The 21,972-nt window shown below is 46.9% G+C and overlaps 1 protein-coding gene across 1 annotated transcript in view; it reads right to left on the bottom strand.

Annotated features, from left to right (window-relative positions):
- Nucleotides 1-9,960, bottom strand: part of LOC308610833 (forkhead-associated domain-containing protein 1-like) — a gene marked incomplete at both ends in the record, with an annotated part of 87,703 nt that extends 77,743 nt beyond the window's left edge. Inside the window, one exon of the mRNA XM_081259831.1 lies at nucleotides 9,868-9,960. Coding sequence (XP_081115957.1) covers nucleotides 9,868-9,960 — 93 coding nt within the window. The remainder of the gene's footprint in view (nucleotides 1-9,867) is intronic.
- Nucleotides 9,961-21,972: the final 12,012 nt, after the last annotated feature.

The following is a 21,972-nucleotide window of genomic DNA, read 5'->3' as shown; positions in this document are numbered from 1 at the left end:
GGGACCTTCAAGGCTTCTCTTAGCTGCCAAGGGCTTCCGGGTGGTCCTGCCTTCATCCCGCCCTGGTCTGGTCCCTCTCCTCAACCATCTCCTCTTCTGCATCCTCACCTTGACAGTGTAACTTCCGTCTAAGCTGTGAACGTGCTCACCACCCCCTCGGCCTGGAAACGCCGCCCCTTCCCCCTTCCTTTCCTTTATTGTCAAATGGCTTCAAGAGGGTCCTCTCCCGCTGGGTCCTCAACCCACTGCCATTGCCCTCGGGGGCCTCCTCGGGCTCTCGGCCTCCCTGTGACATGAGACACAGTTTTCAGAGAGAGGCACGTGGCCTGATGGTTCAGGGGTTGGGGGAGCAGGGCAACGTGGTGGTTATTAGAATGGGCTCGAGTCCAGCTCTCCTACTTCCTAGAAGGGTGACCTTGGGCAAGTGATACCTCAGCTTCCTCATCTGTAAGGTAACAAAAGGACAGTCTTATAAGCTACTGGTGACGTATAAATGATATAATACATACTAAAGCACTTAGAAGAGAACATAGGGCAAATGGGAAATGTTCTCTATTATGAGCAAGAGGATGGGCTCTGGAGTTAGAAAGCCTTGAGTTCAAGTCCCACCTCTGCTACCTTCCAGCTGTGCAGCCTGGGGCACGGTTCTTTGCTTCTCTTTGGTTGCTCCCTGAGCAGCAAAAATGAGTTTGATAAGCTGGGCTTCGTAGGATTGACAAAAGGTACTGCTTGGTGACATGTTCTAAGGAGTGGGATAACATTTTTGAAATTAACTTGTGTGTGTGTGTTTGTGTGTGTGTGTGTGTGTGTGTGTTTTATCTATTTCTTTTAACCTTTTGGTTCTAGGCTATCCCATCCCCCAGCCCCATCCCCCCACTGCCTCCAGAAAGGGATGTAGTGCAGAAATAGTAAAAAAAAAAATGGGGTTTTCAAAAGAATAAGGATATGAGGAAATGGCCAGGCGCTGGTGAGATGACGGGTCTGGGATTGGAAGGAAAGAAGAAGCTTCTCTGCTTCCCCGTCAGCTGGATCCTTCCTCCCCGGTCTCCCCGGGAGAGCCCTGTGGACCGGCAAGGCCTCAGGAGAGGCTGGTCCTGAAATCAGACTGCCCGAGCGTGGTGCCCAGTGCCCCAGCCTCCCTCTGTGACCTCAGGCAGGATACTCAGCCTATCTGTGCCTCAACGCCCTCATCTGTAAAGTGGGGCAAACAACATTAACCTCCTAAGGATGAAATGAGTTAATACACTCGAGAGTGCTCAGAACAGTACCTGGCACAAAGCAAGCTGTCTCTGTGATGAATACCCTCAGCCTGGCAGCAGCTCTCTGGCTCCCTCACCTCTCTGACTGCTTCCAGGTCTCCACGCCGGGCTCCTCTCCCTGCAGATGTCCATTTCCTCCACACTCTGTCCATGGGCTGGGGCCACTGTGCCACCCCCTGGATTCGCAGGTGTGTATTTCCAACCCCTGGTTCATCTCCAGGCCCCAAACTGCCTGGCTGCTTCCGGGATGTTGAGGTGCTCACTCAACCAGTCCTGCTTCCTGCCCTCTTGGTAACGGGATTATCACCTGCCAGCTCATCCAGCCATCTTTCTCCATGGCCTGTGGCATTGATCCTACTGATTCTTCCAGAAAGCTCTCAGACCAGTCCCAAAGCAACGGTCCAGTCAGGTGGTAGTATTAATGTGGTGGGCAGAATGGTCTCCCAAAGATGCCCATGCCCTGATCCTCAGAACCTGGGAATATGCTCCATGAGGTGGCCAAAGGGACTGTGCCGATGTCAAGGTTACTAATCAGTGCTCTTAAAAGAGGGAGACTAAGGACTTCCCTGGTGTTGCAGTGGTCAAGAATCCGCCTGCCAATGCAGGGGACACGGGTTCGAGCCCTGGTCCGGGAAGATCCCACATGCCATGGAGCAACGAAGCCCGTGTGCCACAACTACCGAGCCTGCGCTCCAGAGCCCACGAGCCACAACTACTGAGCCCACGTGCCACAACTACTGAATCCGCGTGCCTAGAGCCTGTGCTCCACAACAAGAGAAGCCACTGCAATGAGAAGCCCGTGCACCGCAACAAAGAGTAACCCTCGCTCGCTGCAACTAGAGAAAGCCTGTGCTCAGCAACGAAGACCAAACCCAGCCAAAAACTTTTTAAAAATTTTTTAAAAAGTGGGAGACTATCCTGGGTTATCCAGGTGGGACTAATTGAACTCCACCAGTCCTTAGAAGCAGAGAACTTACTCTGGCTGGATTGGAGAGATAAGTGGTGTTTCTTGCTGGGCCCCCACTTAACAGCCCCAATGCTCCTCTTCCTGGGAAAGCACCAGGTCAACGTTTCCTCTTTACCCAAATCCCCCCCTAGATGGCACCACCTCAGTCTGTGGCATGAATGAGGATCACAAGAACATTCATCTCACATTTCACTGACAACCCCCATTCTCGATTCCACAGGGTGGAATTTCCCTAGCTTAGTCAATTATCTTGTTATCTCAGTTAACTGAGAATTTCCAATTTAGATATTAGATGTTCCCTAAGCTAAATTTACACTCAAAAAGTGAAGCTTCTGTTTTTAGAAGCTTGAGTCAGCTCAGTCTGAAACTCAGCCCCACCTCCCCCGACTAGCTGTGTGATTTGGGCCAGTTCCTTAACCTTTCTGAGTCCCATGTCCATGTCATCAAATGAGGATAATAATGATAATAGTAGTTCTCACCCGCACAGGATTTGTTTTGTGGATATAATTCTATAAATACAGAACATACATAGATGATGTATAAAGCCATGTGAGATGCAGTAAGTAGTCCATAAATGTATGCTGTAGCTGTTTGTATTATGTATGCTATTCAAAAGATTATGATCTTTCTTTCATCTCACATCCATCAGAATGGCTAGTATAAAAAAAAAAGGGAAATAACAAGTGTTGGTGAGGAAGCAGGGAAAGTGGAACCCTTGTGCCCTGTTGTGAGAATGTAACTTGGTGCAGCCACTATGGAAAACAGCATGGCAGTTCCTCAAACAATTAAAAATAAAATTATCATATGATCCAGCAAGTCTACTTTTGGGTATATATCCCAAAGAACTGAAAGCAGGGCCTTGAAGAGATATTTATACACCCATGTTCATAGCATTGTTTGCAACAGCCAAAAGGTGGAAACAACCCAAGTGTCCATCAGTAGATGAATGAATAAACAAAATGTGGTGAATCCACACAATGGAATATTATTCAGCCTTAAAAAAGGAAGGAAATTCGGACACATGCTACAGCATGGATGAACATGGACATTATACTCAGTGAAAGGATATTATACTCAGTGAAAGAAGCCAGTCATGAAAAGACAAATACTGTTATGATTCTACTTATATGAGATACCCAGAGTAGCCAAGGTCATAGAGACAGAAAGCAAAACGGTGGTTGCTGGGGCTGGGATGGGGGGACAAGGGGAGTTGTTGTTTCATGGGTGCAGTTTCAGTTCTGCAAGATTCAAAGAGTTCTGGAGATGGATGGGGGTGATGGCTGCACAACAGTGTGAATATATTTAATGCCACTGAACTGCACACTTAATAAAAGTGGTTAAGATGGTAAATTTTATGTTATGCATATCTTACCACAATTAAAAAAAATGAGAAAAATGAGATCACGATCTAGCCCTTTCCTCTGAACTTTTTCCTCTTGGAAGCCCTCCATCTGCTGGTGAGAAACTAGTCCCATCAATTGCTGTGCTGGGTACTGACCAATGAAATCAGCCGCCAGTTCCCAAACAGGGGGCAAAACATTCCCTGAGGACTGGTGAGACCTAACAGGTGAACCACCAGAGCAAGGAGCACTTGGGGAGAAGCCAGGGGTGAGGTGGGGGTGAGGGGGGAGGATGGGAGCACGACCCAGGCAGGAGGACAAGCGCGATGCAGATGGGGAGCCAGCAAGTGCACCCTCCCAGGCCTGTTTCATTCCGTGGATTTCCCCACAGAGAGTCCACCTGTCACCTTATGTCTCAAAATGCAGGTGTTCGCTTAGAATAAGAGAAATGTGAATTAAAATGACACAGGTACCATACTTCACCCCGTAGATCAGTGAAGATCCAATGGGGGGTCAGCACCCTAGGCTGGGGAGGGAGTGGGAGACGGGCATCCACTGCTGGCAGGACACCACATCCGGAAACCTCTGGTGGACAATTTGGCCATGCCCATCAGAGCTACAGCTGTGTGTGTCCTTTGACAGAGCAGACATACCTGCATGTCCGTGAAATTACGCAAATAATAGGAGAATCCCAGCAGCCTTGTTTAATAATAATAAACAAGATTAAGGTGTAGGCTCTGGTTCTTTCCTGAGAGGCAGCCCAGAACTGACAGGGGCCAGGAAAAGGGACGAGAGTCATCCGGCTGGATGGGATCTGGGGTATGTGTATGAGATCAGTCTGGCTTCACGACCCTCAGATCCCACGCGAGAAGGGCTGACACAGGCTGGAGAGATGGCTAAACCCATGAGAAAGGAGATGCCTGGCAGGACACTGACCACCGAGGGTGAGGTGTGGACACCAGCATTTCAACCCCCTGTCATGTCTGTTCTTTCTTTTTCTCTTCCATCTCCACCTTCCTAGCTGCAGCCCTGCACTGACTTGGGCTGTCCTAGAGCTCAGTCTTCTAGGGATCCTGGGACTTCCCCAGGGTGGGACTGGGGGAGTCCCTGGGGAGGGGGTAGGGTCAGTCAGCCCTTCATTGTTTACCCTTCGCTTCTCTTTTCCTCAAAACAAAGTTTATTGAAAGAATACACACACACACACAAGCAGGAGCTCTGCTGATCAAGAAGGGAGAGGGAGGGAGCACTGATGGTGGGGTTCTCAAAGTGTGGTCCTGGAACCAACTCCAGGGACTCCATTCCCCCCACCTGAACCTGGGGAGCATACAAATGTGAAGATTCCTGGGCCTTACCCCAAACCCACTGGGTCAGAATGCCTAGGAGTTCATGTTGAACAACCACTCTTAAACATGAGGAAAATCCAACAACCACTGGCTTTGGTGTTTCTTCATTCTGGAAGAACTGAGTCCCTTTCTCAGCAGAGTTTAAATAACAGCCATATCCAACTCTAAAAAATACAGTTTACAAGGCACATCAAATCATATAAATTATAACTTGCAAGGTTTAGCTGTGAAATGAGCAAGGCTGAGGCTTTTGAGCCGTGTAAACTGGGAGAGGGGAGATTGTGAATAGAGCTCCTGATGGCTCGTCTGCACACAGCAGCCGGGATGTTCACTGGCAGGTCTCCCCCTTGTTTACAATCCTTCAAGCCTTCTTCCCACTGCTTTTCAGATAAAGATCAAAACCCTTATGGTGACATGAAGGAGGCCGACTTGTCCCTTAGCCCTCCTCCTTCCCACTCTGACTTCTGGACGCCCTGGTTTTCTCTCAGTCCCTTGGGTTCACAATATGCTCTTCCACCCCAGGACCCTTGCACATGCCATTCCCTTCTCCTATTGTCTAGTTAAGTCCTCCTTGTCTTCCATATTCCTTTCCTTTACAGCCCCAATGTTGGAATGGAATTAGTCACACCTTTGTGGGATCATTTGACTTATTTCTCTCTCTCCTGGCAGCTTCCTGATGGCAGGGACCATGTCCAGTTCTGACATCACTGTACCCCTAGACTTGGCTCGGTGCTGAGGCTCTGGGTAAATACTGTGCAATGAATGAGTGATAGCAACAGTTATCACTGTTGACTATAAACAGTTCTCACTAGCCTGGCTATAAACAGGCTTCCTACTGCCTTAGGGAACCAAACTCCTTACAGGATATAGAAAAAAGTCTGGAGGGTAAAACCCAGCAAATATCAATATTGATTTTTCCCTGAGCCAAATGATTACAAGTGACTTTTATTTTCTTCCTTATATTTTCCTTTCTCCCAATTTTTAAAAACAAGAAGCATGTAACTACCTTCCATTATCGGAAAGAGTAAATGATGTCGAAATACTACAATACCAATAGTCAAAACAACATGTCAGCCTTGCTGATGAGTAGAAATCTTTAGAAGCATGACTGCCTATTCTTTAGGATTGATCCAGGCAAATAAAACAAACAATCTTTTTCATTTGCTAGATGTAACCTCTGGGTAATTGCAAGGATGATTTTTAGTAATATAAATCCCTGACATTTTTTTTTTTTTTTTGTGGTACACGGGCCTCTCACTGTTGTGGCCTCTCCTGTTGTGGAGCTCAGGCTCCGGACACGCTGGCTCAGCGGCCATGGCTCACGGGCCCAGCCGCTCCGCGGCATGTGGGATATTCCCGGACCGGGGCACGAACCCGTGTCCCTTGCATTGGCAGGCAGACTCTCAACCACTTCGCAACCAGGGAAGCCTAGTGACGTATTTCTTAAGCTAAGTCTGAGGAGCAGTAAGCAGTCAATTATTTATATACAATGAATGCAACTCAATTTCTGTCTCGTTAATAACTGTCCTCATTAGTTCCCTTTTCCAAATGGCTTATTAATGTCAGTGGGTCCTCATCTCAACCCTGTGCACCACTGAGGATTCTTCTCAGTCTCTGTTTTATGAGACCATAATAATGATCATTGTGTCATTCACTGAGCACCACATGCCAGGCTCTTTATATGCATTTCTCACTTAATCCTCAGAATAACCCTGTGAGGTAAGAGGTTTACAGACAGGGAAAAGGAGCTCAGAGTGATTAAGTAATTTGGTTGAAGTCACTCAGCCACAAAGTAGCCTAATGAGATTCAAACCCAGGTCTGTCTATCTCCAAAGCCCGTGCTTTTAAAAATTACTACAGTTTTCTAATATCATAGTCAGGTTCAAAACAGAGATCTCTGTCTCTACTTTAGCCAGACAGGAAATAAAACGACCCCAAATCTATGCCTTGTTAGGATAAAGAAGAAACTACAGTTCTTCTTCTTCTTCTTTTTCCTCCCACTTTGCACACTGAACAGATGTTCTGTGTCCTTGAAGGGAGACCATATCATGGAGGAGAATCTCACGGGGAGGTTCATGGAGTTATCTTTAAATCTGTTGCATTTACAATAAACATTCTCAGAAAACTAGGAATAAAGGGGGAAATTTCTCACTTGGTAAGAACATGTATAAAAACCCTACAGCTAACTCCTACTTAATGGTGAAAGAGTAACTGCTTTCCCCTAAGGTCAGGAACAAGCGAATATAAGGATTTATACACTGCTCTTGTTCAGCAGAGTCCTGGAAGTCTTAACCAGGGAAATAAAGCAAGGAAAAGAAGATTAAAAGCATTCAGATCTCCTTTTCTGAAAGAAGAAATAAAATTGTTCTTATTTGCAGATGACATGATTGTTTATGTATAAAATCCCAAGAAATCTACAAAAGCCCTTATATAAGAAAGTGCAGTTAAGGTTGCAAGATACCAAGAAGCATACAAAAATCAACTGTATTTCTATATACTGTCAATGAACATGTGGACACCAAAATTAAAAATATAATACCATTTACAATCACTCAAAAAAAAAGAGAGAGACATACTTAAGTGTAAATCTAACAAAACACGTACAGGCTGAAAACTACAAAACACTCATGAGAGACACTGAATAAATGGAGAAATATACCATGTTCATGAATTGGAGGACAATATAGGAGTATATCAATTATTCTCACATTGATATATAGGATAAAACACAATTCCAATCAAAATTACAGCATGATATTTTGTGTATACAGACAGGCTTACACTAAAATGTAAATGGAAAGGCAAAGCAACTAGAAGAGGTTAAAAAATTTCTTTAAGGAAAAGTGGGAGGAATCACTCTACCTGATTTAAGACTTACATAGCGACAGTAATCAAGGCTATCTCATAATGGTAGATCCATTATGACAAATAGATCCATGAAACATAATAGGGAACTAAGAAGTAGCCCCCATAGAAAGTATGGCCAGATTATTTTTGACAAACTTGCAAAAGCAATTCAATGGAGAAAGGATAGTCTTTTCAACAAATGGTTCTGGAACAACTAAATATCCACATGCAAGAAAAATGAACTTTGACCTAAATCTCACATCATAAACGACAGTGAACCCAAAATGGTTCATAGATTTAAACATAAAACTATAAAACACTTAGAAGAAAACGTAAGAGAAAATCCTCAGGGTCAGGGACCTTGTGGCATGTTCTTAGACATGACACTAAAAGCATGATCTATAAAAGAAAAAATAACTACCTGGACTTCATCAAGAGTTAAAGCTTTTGCTCTGTGAAATACTCTGCTAAGAGAATGAGAAGACAAGCTACGGATGGGAGAAAATATTTGCAAACCATCTATCTGACAAGGGACTCATATCTAAAATACATAAAGAATTCTCAAAACTCAATGGTAAAAAAACTAAACAATTCGATTAGAGACACTTAAAAGATATGAAGAGATATTTCACTGAAGAGGATATGCAGAAGGCAAACACGTACATGAAAAGACATTTAACATCACTATCGATTTGGAAAATGCAAGTTAAGACTATGATGAGATACCACTACACACTTACTAAAACAGCTAAAATGAAAAACAGTGTTTATGCTAATTGCTGGTGAGGATGTGTCTCATACATAGCTGGTGGAAATGAAAAATGGTACAGCCATGCTGGATAAGTCTGGCAGTTTCTTTACAAACCGAATATATATAAACACATATGTTAATCCATGCAATCATACTCCTGAGCATTTATCACAGAGAAATAAAAACTTATGTTCACACAAAAACCTGTACACAAATGTTTATAGTACATTTATTTGTAATAGCCCCAAATGGAAACAAAATGTCCTTCAAAAAGTGAATGGTTAAACACAGGTGATACGTCCATACCGTGGACTATTACTCAGCAATAAAAGAACAAGCTAATAACCTAAATGGATGTCAAGGGCACTACACTGACTAAAAAAAAAAAAAAATCAATCACAAAGGTCATACATACATGATGAAAATTATAGAGACGGAGAACAGATTAGTGGTTTTCGGAGCGTGGGGACGATGGTGGGAGGAGGAATTGTGACTATAAAAGGAGCATCACAAGGGACATCTCTGATGATGGAATACTCCTATATCCTGAGGGCCACACCCAAATCCACACGTGGTAAAATGGCACAGGTCTCCACACATGCTTCGTGCCATTCCCTCTACTATTTGTGCATCTATAATTATTTCAAAATAAAGTTTAAAAAAATCTGTTGAGTGAAGTCTGAGAGTGGTCTGCCTTTCACAGTCCTAAAGGGATTCCATTGCATTTCTCTTTCTGCTTCAATATTTTAATCCCTTTCAAAATGGTAAAAGGCTCAAAGCCACTGTTTGTATAATTCCTTACTTACAATTTCTTCCAACTTCCTTGGCTGTCAATGAGCTGGGACTGTGGACCAAGCCACAGCTAATTCAGAGAATGGAATGAAATGAAGTGAGAGAGCGCTGAGGCCACGCCCAGGGCTTACCCTGATTTACTACTTGGAGGTACGGGGGCACGGGAGGGCTCTGAGGGGCCCATAGTCTCCAGAAGCTCTGGAAAGGGCGAGAGGCCATTGCTCAAGCTGGGCCCTTCAGGTGGCCGTGGCTGCCAGACGCAGAGCAGGTGAAGGTCAAGCATCAGCTCTAAGCCCACCTTCCAAACCACGCCATCAGGGTGGGACACTGCAGACACAGTCAGCAAAGGACACAGGGCCCATCGCACTTTGCACTGTGCTCATTCTTACCACATGTGCCAGGGAGACCCAGCACATGCCGGGATTGGTTATTGGTGGCACACCGAGGAAGGCTGGGACTGTTAGCCAGAGGCTGTGCTTTACAAGAGACTGGAGTCCACAGAACAGTAAGGACTTTTGGTGGTGTGAGGGGTAGGGAGGGTCGGGGACTGGCTAGGAAGAGGTCTTACCTCTAAAACAAGGTCTGAATTTTCATGCCTTCCAATCGTAGTGCTTTTATTCAGGACAAAATAGCCTTCTGCACTCTTTAGATAGGCTTTCATATTCTCTGCTTTTCCTATAACAGGTTTTCAGAAAACAATTTTGTTAGAAAAATACAGTCCTCTAATTATTCAGTGTCATATTTAGAATGAATGGAATACACCATAATGTCCACAGGAGAAGTCAGCAGAGGTAGGAGTGGATAGCTGGATTTAACAACGATCACAATGATAATTCCGCACATATTTAAGACTGTCCTTTTAACAGTGATAGCCGGCATAGATGAGCTTGCTTCTGATCACAAGAGGACATCCTTTATGTAACTCAGAGCACAAACAAGCAATAGCAAAAAAAAAAACAACCCAAACAAATCTGAATTCCACTGATAACCGCTCTCCACCTCCCATTAAGCTTAGTTTGGGGTTAGTTATCTGACAGAATCAAATACTCAGTGTTACTAACCCACCACTTACTAGCTCTGTGACTCTGAGTGAGTTACTTATTCTCTCTCTATGCCTCTGTTTCCTCATCTGTAAAATGGGGCTAATAATACTCTGTATCCCAAAGAGTTTTGTGAGGATTAAATGTGAAGCATCTAGAATGGTGATTGCTACACTAAACACCCATTTGTCCTACTGTGATTGTGACTGTTATTAATCTTGGGCTTCTGAACTTTGACTCAATAAACCCCAACTTCTACAGAGCTTCTTAAAGTGTGGAAGAGTCAGTCATCGAGGAAATGGGCATTAGAAGATACTTTCTTTTTAAGTCACCGCATTCCTTCATATATTTAGGTTGAAAAAAAAATGATTTCCAACGACAAAATATCAAGATTATAGCTTGGCTGTACGGTCAAGACTCTGTACGTATCTTTTGCTGGCATTTTATTATGAAAATGTCAAACACACAGAAAAGTTGAAAGAAGTGGATGGTGAACTTCTATAGAACCACCACCCAGTTTCTACAATCAACATTTTGTTCTATTTGCTTTATCACATATCTACCCATCTATACATTTTATATTTTAATGCATTTCAAAGTAAATCCTGTACATGTTTTTAAATTTTATTTATTTATTTTTGGCTGTGTTGGGTCTTCGTTTCTGTGCGAGGGCTTTCTCTATTTGTGGCAAGTGGGGGCCACTCTTCATCACGGTGCACGGGCCTCTCACTATCACGGCGTCTCATGTTGTGGAGCACAGGCTCCAGATGCACAGGCTCAGTAGTTGTGGCTCACGGGCCTAGTTGCTCCGCGGCACATGGGATCTTCCCAGACCAGGGCTCGAACCCATGTCCCCTGTATTAGAAGGCAGATTCTCAACCACTGCGCCACCAGGGAAGCCCTATACGTGTTTTTTATTTATTTATTTTTATTTATTTATTATTATTATTATTATTTTTAGCGGTACGCGGGCCTCTCACTGTTGTGGCCTCTCCCGTTGCGGAGCACAGGCTCCGGATGCACAGGCTCAGAGGCCATGGCTTACGGGCACAGCCGCTCCGCGGCATGTGGGATCCTCCCAGACCAGGGCACGAACCTGTGTCACCTGCATCGACAGGTGGACTCTCAACCACTGTGCCACCAGGGAAGCCCATATATACATGTGTTTTAAAACATAAAAATGTCAGTAACTTCAGCTGGTTCCAAAATGTTGATGATAATTCACATGATATTTGAATTCTGATCCATCTCAGTGCCATGTCAAAGATAGTCTCTTTTCTTTTTTTTCCTTTTTTTTTTTGGCTGTGTTGGGTCTTCGTTGCTGCATGTGGGCTTTCTCTAGTTGCGGCGAGCAGAGGCTACTCTTCCTCACAGTGCGCAGGCTTCTCACTGCGGTGGCTTCTCCTGTTGTGGAGCATGGGCTCTAGGTGTGCAGGCTTCAGTAGTTGGAGCACGTGGGCTCAGTAGTTGCGGCACACGAGCCCTAGTTGTGGCTCGCAGGCTCTAGAGTGCAGGCTCAGTAGTTGTGGTGCACTGGCTTAGTTGCTCCGAGGCATGTGGGATCTTCCTGGACCAGGGCTCGAACCCGTGTCCCCTGCATTGGCAGGCAGATTCTTAACCGCTGAGCCACCAAGAAAGTCCCCAAAGTCTCTTTTCAACTGAAACGTCACTGAAGTGTGAAGTTGTTAGACTGTGGATAAAAACAAAAATCATCTAGGTCTGACCGTAGAGGGTCTCCGGTCTGGCTCTGCTTTCCATCAATATCTCCATCATCATTCCATCACTGAATCCCTACTAAGTGCCAGGCACTGGGCTATCCTTTTACACACATGGCCTCTTTTCATCCTCAGAACCACCCTGCGAGGCAGGTGTCAATATTGTCCCGCTTTACAAATGAGGAAACTGAGACTCAGAGAAGTTAAGGTCACACAATAGTAAGTGTGTGACAACTCTGGGCCTTTGCATGTAACCAGTGTACAAACCTCCATTGCTGCTGGTGGGGCAGAGTAGGGGTGGGGGAATTGCACTGTCTGCTGACACTTGGCACATGTAATAAAAGAAAGTCCTTGAAACCAGCATTCTATCCTCTGAAAGGAAGACGAGACCCTACCTGGGGGTAAGAGAAATAAAAATAAGCAGCATAGTTTATATTTGTAAACTTTGAGGCCTGTGGATGTCCCACAAATATTGATGCTTTCAGATAATGAGAAATACATTTGATTAAGTTCGCTGTCATGTATACAGGGGAAAAGACATTTCCTCTTCCCAAAGAACCATGCTCTGCTGCCTTCAGTTATTAATCTTCAATTGCAGAGGACCATGTTAGCACGCAACACATTCAAGTCTAATTAAGCTAAAATGGAAACTTCCAAGAAATGTCTCTTCTGCAGGAAAACCACAGGAAACGCCACTAATCTAAAACTTAAACTTGGATCATGTGCATATTTGTTTTTTAGCTCTCACCCCAGACGTCCCCAAGGCTGGGGTCTTCTCTCTGCTCAGACGTCCCCCCTCGGGGCAACCACCTGACTGACCACTCTGGCTAAAGGCACCCTCAGTCATGTTATTCCCCTGCTAGTTTTCCCCTGCTGTGTTTCCTTCCTCGTACTTATCATTCTCTGACATGTTCTTGTTCCTTTCTTTAGTTATGCTTGCTGTTGGTTTCTCTTTCACTAACATATATGTTCCTGGAAAACCAGGACTGTGTTCATTTTGTTCAGAAGCGATTCTTCATGGGTATTTTGTGTTTGTACCCATCTTCAGAGCAAAGGCATTGAAAGATTTTGTCCTGCACTCACTTTCCGAGGCTGCTTGTATGGCAAACAGCCTGGGAGGATAGAGGTAATGTTTCTAATAAAGATAACGGCTCCTTCTGGGGCAAAAGTTGGGCAGGTTTGCTAGCAGCCCCTTTCAAAGATTGCAGTTTCCTGAGTTTGGAGTTCCTTACCTGGGACACAGACCCACTGTGCGCACAGCATCCACACTGGCTGCTCTGCACCAGCCCGATGGACTTTCAGGGCAACAGGAACCAAAGTGCATATGCAGCTCTGCTGCCTTTTATGTCAGCTGTGCTGTGAGTAATCAAGTTCTTTGTTTCTGGCCCAGGAGTCTCTTGTCTTCTGCCAGGAACTATAAGCTGGGCAGGCTAACTTACTAACTTTCAAACAGGGTCAAATGTCAGACCCTTTGCAGTTCCTGCCAGTTCTGTGCATTACCCCTTCTCCGGGGTAGGGGGCGGCGGGGGGCAGAACCTGACACATAGTAGGTGCTTGGGAAACACTTGCTGAGTGAATGAAAATACAAAGGACACCTCAAAGCAAGTCAGTACAGCCAGCTGGCTAGGAAGCTTTGATAGTAACTACCTTTCATTTTTCCTGTCAGTATCTAGCTTAGATGACTCCTTGGAAAACCTAAATTCTATCTCTTTAGCTTTTGGATTGGACAATATTTCTCCACCTTCATTTTGCCCTGTGCATCACTTCCTTGCGTGAAAACACTGTCAAAGTAATTTGAATGTGTGGAGCTCTGTGAATTCGTTCTTACTCAGCGCCATGGAGCACCAGCCACAGGAAAGAGCAAAAGGGCTTCAGTCATCTGCGTTCCCCCGACCACTTTGGATGGCTCAGAATTGGGCTAAAGGAACAAACTTTCTTTTGAGGTTTACAGTGGCCTCAAAGTTCCTTAAAGAAGGGGAGTTCAGGTAAGGGGCGGGTGTGTGTGTGTGTGTGTGTCTCTGACCATTGGGTGGGTGTTGTCCATAAATCAGGGGAAACAGGGGTTCCTCTCTTAATCCCAGCTATACCCACAGGACATCCAAGAGCTGGTGCCCAGGAGAGGCTTAAAGCTCCCGTGCCGCCTCCCTTGGGGGGCGAGGTAGGGGCTGCACTTAGGAAGGAATGGCTGGTGTTGGGGCACCTTTTCTGGGGTGCTCCTGGCGACCCGAGCCTGGATCAGAGAGTTCGGACTCGGCTGGTGCCGGGTCCCCTGCCTACCCCAACGCCCTTGACCTCGCAGGGCTGGCCTCCTCCGGCCCAGATTTCCTCCCGCCGCCTCCTCGCGCGCCGCTCTCACCTGGCCAGAGGAAGAAGCCCACGCCTCGTCCTCCGCCGAGAGCCCTGACCTCCGCTCTGCCGCCCTCCCGCGGAGTCTCCAGGCGACAGCCCGCAGCCCGCGCGCCCGCCCGGCCTTTTTACAAACGTCGCCACGGCAACGCCATTCTGACGGCCGAGCTGGGGAGGGGCATGGCGTGCGCGGCGCCCAAGGATGAGGGGGAGGTGCGCTGGGAGCACCCGGCCAATTACAGCCCGCTGCAGCGCTGCGAGCCCTCCCCGACCTGCCCGCTAGAGGATGGAGAAACAGGCTCAGTGTTCACAGAAGTAGCTCCAAGTCTTACAGCGGGGAAGGAGCAGACTCAAGAATCCTTCCTACTGACCTTAGCTCTAGGTTCGGTGCGTTGAGGAGGGGGTGGTCAGGCGTGGGAGGGTAATGGAGCTGAGCCACGAGAAGCTTGGAGGTTAGTACCCCCCGTCCCACCCGAAACTCTAGTTCTCTCTGTTGTGGAGGAGAAAACAGAGTAAGCTGGGGGGAACCATCACTTCTGGGGGTGGGGGTGGAGATGGGAGATGGGTGGGGTGGAAGGAACACTTCTGAAAGAATGGAAGATTCTCCCACGTGCTAGGGAAAGGGTATTTACAAGCCCACAGCCTTACTGTTCCTGTCCTTCCCTGTCAAAACTCGCGTTTATTCATTCATGTGTTCTTTACTTCTACAAACATCACCTGAGTCCCTACAAGGTCAGACGGTGGCCCCAGTGTTGACCTGGATCAGATCCTTATGAAACCGCCCCCCTCCGCACTCCCCATGGGCACGGGGCTGGGGGGATGGAGCGTGTGGAGAAGACATGCAAATGCCAACTATCTCCCCTCACCCCATGTCACCTTTTTCAAATCATCCCCTTCTGTCTGGGAGCAGAACAGCCCTGCTGACTACCTACAGAATGCCTCATTTCCCTGGCAGGCAATGACGGACAAGGTGCCCCAAGACAAACTCAAAATATTCATCTGAGAAAGATGAAAGATGGCAGACTCCACTCTAGTCAATTAGAAGATGATATAAGAGAGAAAAATCATGGAAATAGATATGGGATGGAATATATGGTAAAGATGCTCCCACATGCTTAGAGGCTCTTAGAAATGCACATTCCCTGGCACAGACCTCAGAGATTCTGATTAGGCAACTCTGGAGCATGGTCCAGGAATGAATTTGTTGCGTTCTTTCAAATTCCTTGTGCATTTGTTAAAAGCTTGGCAAAACCTCAGGACTTTTTCAACCCTGCAGTTGAATCGCAGAGCCCTCCCAGCACTTGTCCCTAGAAATCTCTTCCAGGCCCTCAGTCAGCCTGGAAGGTTCTGCCTGGGTTAGTTCCCTTCGACCAGAAAGACCTTAGGAATGTATGAGGAGTGACCACAGAGACCAGGGCCCTGAGTGGTAACTTCAGAGGAACAGAGAGGGTCAGGCTCAACTCTCCAGGCACATTTCTGCCTCAGGGCCTTTGCAGTTACTGTTTCTTCTCCCTACCTGGCACTTCCCCCAGGGATCTCCTTCAGCTCCTTCAAATTTTTACTCAAATATCACCCTATTTAAAAGGGTCTTGGAATTCCCTGGCGGTCCAGTGTTTAGGACTCGGTGCTTTCACTGCCCGGTTCGATCCCTGGTCGATCCTGCAAGCCCCATGATGCCACCCAAAAAAACAAAACAAAACAAAAGACACCCCCCCAAAAAAACATGAATAACAAAACAAACACCTCACTCTATTGCTCTTCCCTTCATCTTACCACTCCTCTAACATGCTATTTATTTAGTTTCCTTCTCTTATTTGTTGTCAGTCTCCCCACTCCCAACTCCCCCCTGCCCCCCAACTTAAGCTCCATGAGGGCAGGGTTTTTTTTTTCTCTTTTGTTCACTGCTGTATCACCAGTACCTAGAACAGTGCCTGAATGAACGAATGAGTAAATGAACAGGGGCAGCCCTTGCCACCCACCCACAGCCTTATCTCCTACTCTTGAGCTGCTGAGCTGAACTGTCCTTACCCCAGGACCTAGGCTTCTGTAGCCTTGGCCCTCCCCAGCCCCACCCACAGCTCCATGCTTGTCTTCAGTGTCATCAACATGAGCACAGAGCGCAACCCTGCTCATTGCCAGCCAGACCCTACGGAGCCCATCCAGGCCAGCCTGGAGCCGGAGCCGCCCTTGGCCCCGTGATAGGCTTGGGAGAGCATATGTTGCCATTAGTCCATCTCTCGATGAGGAAATACTAAACGCAGAACAAAGCTGACATTCAGGCTCACTGGAGCAGAAATTGCCAAATCTTGATTGGATCCTGCCGCTCCCCACAGGATGCCACAGTCATCTCAAAGGGTGTGTGAAAGTCTTAAAACCCAGTTCCATGTCATCCACTTAAATTTCAAAAACAGAAACCAAAATACCCCAATAACTCATGGCTTTATCATAGCATGTCCTGGGCTGAGTGAGAGTTGTCCTTTGCGATGGTGGGGTGTTCAAAATACTGCACCTGGGGAATTCCCTGGCGGTCCACTGGTTCGGACTTGGTGCTTTCACTGCCATGGCCCGGGTTCAATCCCTGGTGGGGAAATTAAGATCCCGCAAACCACAAGGCATGGCCAAAAAAAAAAAGAGGTTTCTAGTTTATATGGGCTCCTTGGTGATGCCTGTAATCAATCAATCTTCTTGAGCTCTGGGTGGCTACCAAGGCTGTACTGTATCTCCATCAACATCAGGATGCTGGTGTCTGAAAGGCCTGGGTCCAGGTCCCAGCTTTGTCATTCCCAGCTGTGTCCTCCTAATACTGGAGCGTGTGATGTCAACTCCGGGCTTTCCACCCGCAGGGCTCTGTCCCAGTCCTTCCTGTGGATCATCTCATTTAATCCTCACCATAACCTGGGGCAGTAGGTGTGTGTGAAACACCTGGACCTCGGAGCTCTGCAGAGAAGCGCTCAAAAGTGTCGTGACGGGTGTTATTTCTATCACGTCACTCCCACTGGAACAGGAAAATAGGGCTCAAGAGCCATGGAGGTGTGTGACCAAGGTGACACAGCCAGAACAGGATTTGAATCTAGATGACTGTGATGGGACGGTATTTTCCCCGGGGACCACAGGTGACAGGTGTCACAGCCACGAGACACCCATGCTCACCACCTGCTTTCCCTCAGCCCTGAACAATCTGGGCTTCCGGCTGTCCTGAAGTTTGGGCAGTGCCTGCAGCAAGAGGGGGAGGGAGCTGAGGTCAGGAGTGGGTAGCTGGGGCTTGCCAGGGACCTCTCCTGCCACCCATTGGGCTTCTTTCCTGCAGGACCTCTGCCCCATAAAATCTCATTGGGCCACAGTTGCCTTCCCTGGGCTGTCCTTGACTGAGAGAGCCCATCCACTGTGCCCCCTCCCCAGATCTGCTTGTTGTCCCCTGCATTCCAACAAGAAATGAATGCTGGCCTCCTGCCTGGAAGAGGTAGGGAGCTTGCCCAGCCTTTAAGGGGTAAGAGAGAGCCAGGGAAAGAGCTGGAACCGGAGAAAGGGAGAGTAAAAGAGAGAAAGAGTGCTCAAGGATCAGGAAGTAGCTAAGCTGTTGAGTAGGTGACAGATGGGAGAGCAAAGGGCCAGTGGAGGCTCCACAGTCCATTCATAACCTGACGCTATGGGCTAAGGAAATGCAGGTTTTTATACACACAAACACACACACACACAGGTTCACAAAAATAAATTCAAACCACAAAATCACAGCTGGTCACTGAGGCCTTCTGCGGCCATGCACACCCCCTTCCCCTGTCAGAAAATGAGAAGTCACCCAGGTGTTTTCTCAGATAGAGACAAGGCTGGTTGGGATGCTCATCTCTTGCAAATCAGAGATCTGTCAGGGGGCTTCCCTGGTGGCACAGTGGTTGAGAATCTGCCTGCCAATGCAGGGGACGTGGGTTCGAGCCCTTGTCTTGGAGGATCCCACATGCTGCGGAGCAACTAGTCCCGTGAGCCACAGCTACTGAGCCTGCACGTCTGGAGCTTGTGCTCTGCAACAAGAGAAGCCGCGATAGTGAGAGGCCTGTGCACCGCGATGAACAGTGACCCCCGCTTGCCACACCTGGAGAAAGCCCTCGCACAGAAACGAAGACCCAACACAGCCAAAAATTAATTAATTAATTAATTTAAAAAATTAAAACAAAACCAAAAAACCACTCTCTCTAAAATAAACAAACAAAAAAACAGAAAAAAAGCTTCGCCAGGGAGGTCAGTCTGTATGTTCTGTTTGAAAACTGCAGATGAAGGGTGCTGATCCCACCTCTGATCGGCCTGGTTTCGTTTGTTTGTTTGTTTTATTCTGTCTGTACCTCACTTCTCTCACCTGTAAAATGGAGGTAATAACAGCATTGACTGTAAAGACCAAATGGGTTAAATGTGTGAAGTAGTAAACTGTGCCCGGTACCACAGACTCCTTCTGTGAATGTCCGCGTTGCTGTCTGTCTGTTTGCTTGTTTTTGTTGCTTTCTTGATGATGTGGGAGGACAGCACCATCTCAACCCGATCACAGCCATCCTGGGGAGAGCTTTGATTTGCATCGTCTCAGTCCCAACCCAGAGCAAACTTGACCTCAGAACACTCGCATATCATCTTGCTTGTTGCCCAGGGACATTTCTGGGTGTGGGTGTCAGAGGCAGGCTGAGCTCCCCTGATCGCTGCTAGAGGGATTCTGAGAATCCAGCTGGTCTCTGTGGCGTGGCATGTGCAAGACAACTCCATATATTCGACTTCCAGGCATCCAGGCAAATCAACCTCCACTACTTTTTTTGGGGGGATTAACAATGAACCACTATGAATGAGGTGAACCAAACTAGCTAATATTTACTGAGGCTTGTTAGGTACCAGCCGCTATGCCATGCACTGTTTTATTTAATTCTTGGCCCAACCCATTTCACAGAAGCGGGCTCAGAAAAGTCAAGTAACTTGCCCAGTTACAAATCTTGTAAGTGATAGGTCCAAGATTCGAACCCTAGCTGTTGGACTCCAGCATATTTTCTTTTTTGTAAAGTTTTGTTTTCAAAACATAATATACATCTCGAAAAGAGCACAACTGATAAGTGTACACTTGAAGAATTTTCACAAAGTGTATGCACCCACCCTAACCAGAACCCAGAACAAGAAGCAGAACATCACCACCCACCCCCGCCCCTCCGAGAAGACTCCCTGTGCTCATTCTTGTTACCCCCTCCCGCTTGTCTGACTTCCAATCATAGATTAATTCTGCTTGGTTTTGAACTTCATGGAAATGGAATCTTACAGATTCCATTTGCTGCCTGGTTTCTTTCACTCAACTATGTGAGGTTCGACCACGTTGTCTGATGTAGCTGTGGTTCATTCATTCTCACTGCTGCATTGCATTACACTCTGTTATCTATTCCTGCAGAACAAATTACGGCAAACTTAACGGATCCCAAAAACACACACTTATGTCACAGTTTCTGTGGGTCACGAATCCGGGCACTGCTTAGCTGGGTTCTCTGCTCAGGGTCTCTCCCAGGCTGCAATGAGGGAGGTGGCCAGGGCTGGGGTCTCATCTGAGGCTCAGCTGGGGAAGGATCCTCTTTCCAGTTCATGTGGTGGTTGGCAGGATACAGTTCCCTGAGGGTTGTTAGTCTGAGGGCCTCACCGCCTTGCTGGCTGTTAGCCAGAGATCTTGCACTGTTTCTTGCCATGTGGGCCTCTCCATAAGGTGGCTTGCTTCATCAAAGCCAGTGAGAGTCCATAGAGAGAGTCTCCAGGCAAGATGGAAGTTACAATCTTCTGTAACATAATCACAGAAATGACATGCCCATCACCTTTGCAGCATCTACTGATTAGAAATAAGGTACAGTCCTGCCTACTCTCAAGGGGAGGGGACACAGAGGTGTGAACACCAGGGATATTTGGGGGCCGTTGTGTATGCCTTTTGGTATGCACATGTGCACATATCTCTTGGGTATATATCTAGGAGTAGAATTTCTGGGTCACACATACATCCGGCTTTATGAGATTCTGCCAAACATTTTTCCAAAGTGCAGGCACCCTCTACACTCCCTCAGCAGGCTATGAGCTTCCCAGTTAGAGCACATGCTTTCAATACACTCCTCCCCTCTCTCCTTACAGAAGGGGTGTTTGAGCTGGGGCTCTTTGGGACGACAGGTCCTAATTCTGGCCCCATGTCAGAATCACTGAATTCCCGGGCCGCTTCGCCAGACATTCTGATCATTTGAGGGCTCAGATACAAACTGGAAGGTCCACTCCATGAGGCGAGGATCCCTGTATCCTTGGTGCCCGGAGCAGTACCTGGCAGCAGTTCCTGGCAGGTACCAGGTAGCTGGCACTCAATGAATGTTTTTTTGATTAAGTGAATGAGTTTAGGAAATATTGTTCAAGAGATGGGCCCCAGGGCGGGTATAAGCTGCTTAAACGGGAAGGAAACTTTGTTGTGTCTGAGGCTGTGTGTATTTTTCTGGGAAGAGGGCTCAGAGCCTCAACCAGGTATGTCCCCAACAAAGGTTAAAGACCGCTGTGATTGGATACTCTCCGGCTTAGGTATTTTATCACATGAAGAAAGACTTGGTCCCAGGGTAGGTGGCATGGGAACTGTGGACAAGGTCCCATGGTCCTTAGAAGTAAAAAGCGAGACAGTGCTTCCCTGGGGTGGCTCATAAACTGACACCTTGCTTGTTTTGTCCTTTGACCCATGGTAGTTCTTTTGGTACATCTAGCCACTGCCTGGCCTCCTGGGACCCTCCCTGTGTCTGTCTGTTGAACAGAAAATTCCAGGAGGCCTCGGTGCCCTGAGTTTCCATCAGGGGCAAGCCAACATGAGCCCTAGCTTTTGAAAAACCCCTTTCAATTCATAGAAAGCCTCCCAGTTTATCTGGTTTGAAATGACCTCATCCTTTGTCACCTTCTCTCTTGTTTTCTGGAGGTTTCTCAGCGTCTTGCTGCTGTCCGTATTCTTTTCTCATGTGAACAGTGCACCTATTTTGGGCATTTTGTCGTTGTTGTTTTGGGTCATTCCCGTCACACAATTTTTATATTCCTTTCCAGTCAGATCAACCTCATGCCTCTCTAGACATTTCTTCTCAGGTTTCCTCTGAATCATTTCGTTTGGTCTAAATATGTCCAGTGGTTCCTCCTTCCTCACTGCACTCCACATAGACCCTCTCTTTTCCCCGGAACAACTGTTCTTTTCTTTCGAATCCCTGACCCAAATTCTCATCTTTCACCATGTTTTCTGACTTCTCCTAAGAACTGATTGTTTTTTGAAACTTAAGCCTCAAATATCATCCCTTCTAATCTGGGTCTGAATTTGGATCACGGTCAAGAAGCAGGGGAGACAGGAACGTGGCTGGGTAATTAGGATCCTCAGCAGAAGGGCTGAGTGTTCATCGGTGGGGGGGTCAGAGGGGCCTGGGGATGGAGGGAGAGGTATCTTCTTCTGCCTCGGGTAGGGCTTAGGGTGGGGTTGTCAGGAAAAGCACTAAGAAAAAAGGACCCATTTGACTTGAGTTCTGAAGGATGAGTAGGATTTCCGGAGGCAGAGCAGGGAGAGAAGAGGAT

This window comes from Mesoplodon bidens (genome assembly GCF_964165515.1).
Source record: "Mesoplodon bidens genome assembly, contig: HAP1_SCAFFOLD_238, whole genome shotgun sequence".
NCBI classification, from domain to species: Eukaryota; Metazoa; Chordata; class Mammalia; order Artiodactyla; family Ziphiidae; genus Mesoplodon; species Mesoplodon bidens.
The sequence above is the reverse complement of the archived record's forward strand: the minus strand, read 5'-3'. Positions and strand labels throughout refer to the sequence as shown.